Consider the following 2,655-nt stretch of genomic DNA (forward strand, 5'->3'; position numbering starts at 1 on the left):
GGCCCAGTCGGCCTGGTTTCTAGCTAAACCCCACAGCTGAGAGAGGCCGTGCTCACGGCGAGCTTCCCCAGCCCGGCCCGCGGATGCCTGTCTCACCCACGCCGCCTCATGGGGTGCGGGCCGACCTGCGTGGGAGCCTGTCCCCTCACCAGCGGAACCTTCCCCACAAACTCCGCTGGAGTCTGTCGAGGGCTGGGAGTTCCCGCGTTTCCCGAGGGAGCTGCTGGCTTGCACGCTGTGCGAGGACAGATGCCTGGCCAGGTTGGCGGACGCTGGGGACCCAGCTTTCTCAGACGTGACGAGGTGTTGGTCCCGTGCTCCCTGAACAAACGCCGCCCTGGGAGAAGGCGGAGGGGGGCGCGACGTTTCTCTGCACAGAGAGTTCAGCCGCCAGACGAAGGCGGACGACGGGAGCCTGACCGTTTCTGCGGCCTCTGCCGGACAATGCGTCTAAGCACTGACGACGCAACGTGACAGAGAAAGAACCGGCCCCTCTGTCTGTCCTGATGGAAACACGTCCCCCAGGACGTCATCTACCCAAACGCCCCGGTCCCGACCTGCGCGAGCTTCTGTGCCAACGTGCAGGTCCCCGTGAGAGCACCCAGCACGGGGTCCGCACGGGGAGAAGGCGGTGGGACCACAGCCCGGCAGCCAGACAAATAAACGCAAAAACCCGCAGAGAGACGGCGGGGGCCGCAGGAGGAGGGAGCAGCTGACGCGATTCGCCGTAGAACGGACTAAGAAGGACCATGCGAGCATCTCAAGAGAAGAAGAAAAAGCATTTAATAAAATGCAACATTCACGCATGGGAAAAAAAACAAACTCCGAGAACCTCCCCAAACTCGCAAAGCGTACCCGTGAAACCCACGACTCCACTCACACCGGGAGCGTTAGCCACTGCCGTGGGCACGAGAAAGGAACGAGACGCTTACAGACGCGAAGGGAGACACGACACAGCCCGTCGGCAGATGCCGTGGGTGGTGGGTGCGGAAACTCCTGAACCACCTGTGGGAAAGGCTCCACGAACTAGCAGGTGCATTCAGCCAGGCCGCCGGACCGTCGCCGTGCGCCCCGGCGCCGGCACAGGCCGGGGGAACCGAAAGTCGGCAAAGCAACGCCGTCAACGGCGGCTTCAAGAAACCACATCTGAGAACTTAGAAACCGACGTCTGAGAACCCGCAGCGTTCGCGTGCCCAACAGCTCGGGGACGAGGAGCTGGAGAGGGCCGCTGCGTCCACGGATCGCTCTGCACTGCCAAGGTGTCTGTTCTTCCGAACCGAAACCCGGCAAGCTTTTCCACAGATGCGGACAAACCGATTCTAAAACTTACGTGGGAAGCAAAGCAATCCTAAGAAAGAAAAACCAAGTCGGTGGGCTGACACTATGCGACCTCGGGATTTAGCATAAAGCCACAGGGAGCAGGGGCCGGGGTCCGGTGAGGACAGACACGTAGGCCAGGGACAGGACAGACGGCCCGCAATACAGCCGCACAAACACGCCCAGCTGGTTTTTGGGAAAAGCACAAAGGTAGCTCATCGGAGAGTGGTTTTCAAATCCGGTTCTGGAAAAATCGGAGGCCGATGTGCAAAAACATGAACCTCAGCACACACCTCACCCTGAAACAGAAACTCCCACCCAGCGACTAAACCCCGTCTCCGTTGGGGCTGCGCGGCTGGGTGTGCACCCGCGGGTGGTGAGGGTGCTCATTCAATTTTTCTTTCTGCAGAGACGCTTGCGCGTACGCCCTCATGCTGCTGCTGCATTTGCTGATAGTGCACGGGAGGTTCTCCCAGGATGAACGCGCGCTCAGCCACGCCGTCCGCGACGCGTTCACGAGGTAGGCCGTGTGGCGAACCGGCGTCCACTCCGCCCGGGGCTGCCGCAGTGAGAGCGGCTGGTGTTCGTAGCTGGCGACTCTGAGGAGGGCCCGAGCTCCGGGCCCCAGGCCAGCGCCCGCACGCTGCTGTGAGCAGATCGGGAGCAGGCCCTGCGGACCATCTAAGCCACTTCCGAGTGACGTTTTACCCAGGGAAGGCTCGCCCGCCCACACAGGACACGGATGGGGTCGTCACATCGCCCTGGGGACACTCCCCGGGTCACAGGAGGTCTCCAAGCGCGGACTTTGGGCCCGCGGCAGCACCTCATTTCCGTAACTCAGGAAGAGGCGATGTTTTGAGGCACCTCACGGTCTGGGAGCTGAGATGCTGGGACAAAACAGGGTGTCGCTGTCCTTTCTCGGGGAAACAGCCGAGTTCTTCAACCAGAGGCTGTCGTTAGAATTCACAGGAAGTGGCTCCAGCTTCAAGCGGCCATAGCGCCAGCCCCTGCCGCTTCTCAGGGTTCATGTATTTCCTCCTTTTAAGAGTGATAGGTGTTGGTCAGGTGAACTTGGAGGAACCAGGAGGCAGGAAGCAGAAAGGTCGCCGTGATGACTCCCACCCAGAGGCAGCATTTGTCGTCGGCTTGATTCTCCAGGTTCGGTGTCTGAAATTAGGGTGCCGGTCATCGTCCATGTGTCCATTTAGCGTAGTGTTCCTTTTCCGTTGAAAGCTGTCAGTCGTCAGTGTCAGAGTTTATTTTCACCCGCCAAGAATACTCAGTCTGATGGCCCTTCCTCCCAGAGCGGCCTGGCCTTGAACTCTGAAGTGCGTGGTG

General features: G+C 60.5%; 1 protein-coding gene across 1 annotated transcript in view; it reads left to right on the plus strand.

Moving 5' to 3' along the window:
• Window positions 1-2,655, plus strand: part of PKD1L1 (polycystin 1 like 1, transient receptor potential channel interacting) — an 88,190-nt gene that overhangs the window by 48,761 nt on the left and 36,774 nt on the right. Inside the window, exons 25-26 of the mRNA XM_011381735.1 lie at window positions 379-470; window positions 1,727-1,837. Of these exons, the coding sequence (XP_011380037.1) occupies window positions 379-470; window positions 1,727-1,837 (203 nt within the window). The remainder of the gene's footprint in view (window positions 1-378; window positions 471-1,726; window positions 1,838-2,655) is intronic.

Source organism: Pteropus vampyrus, unplaced genomic scaffold (assembly GCF_000151845.1).
Source record: "Pteropus vampyrus isolate Shadow unplaced genomic scaffold, Pvam_2.0 Scaffold449, whole genome shotgun sequence".
Taxonomy (NCBI): Eukaryota; Metazoa; Chordata; class Mammalia; order Chiroptera; family Pteropodidae; genus Pteropus; species Pteropus vampyrus.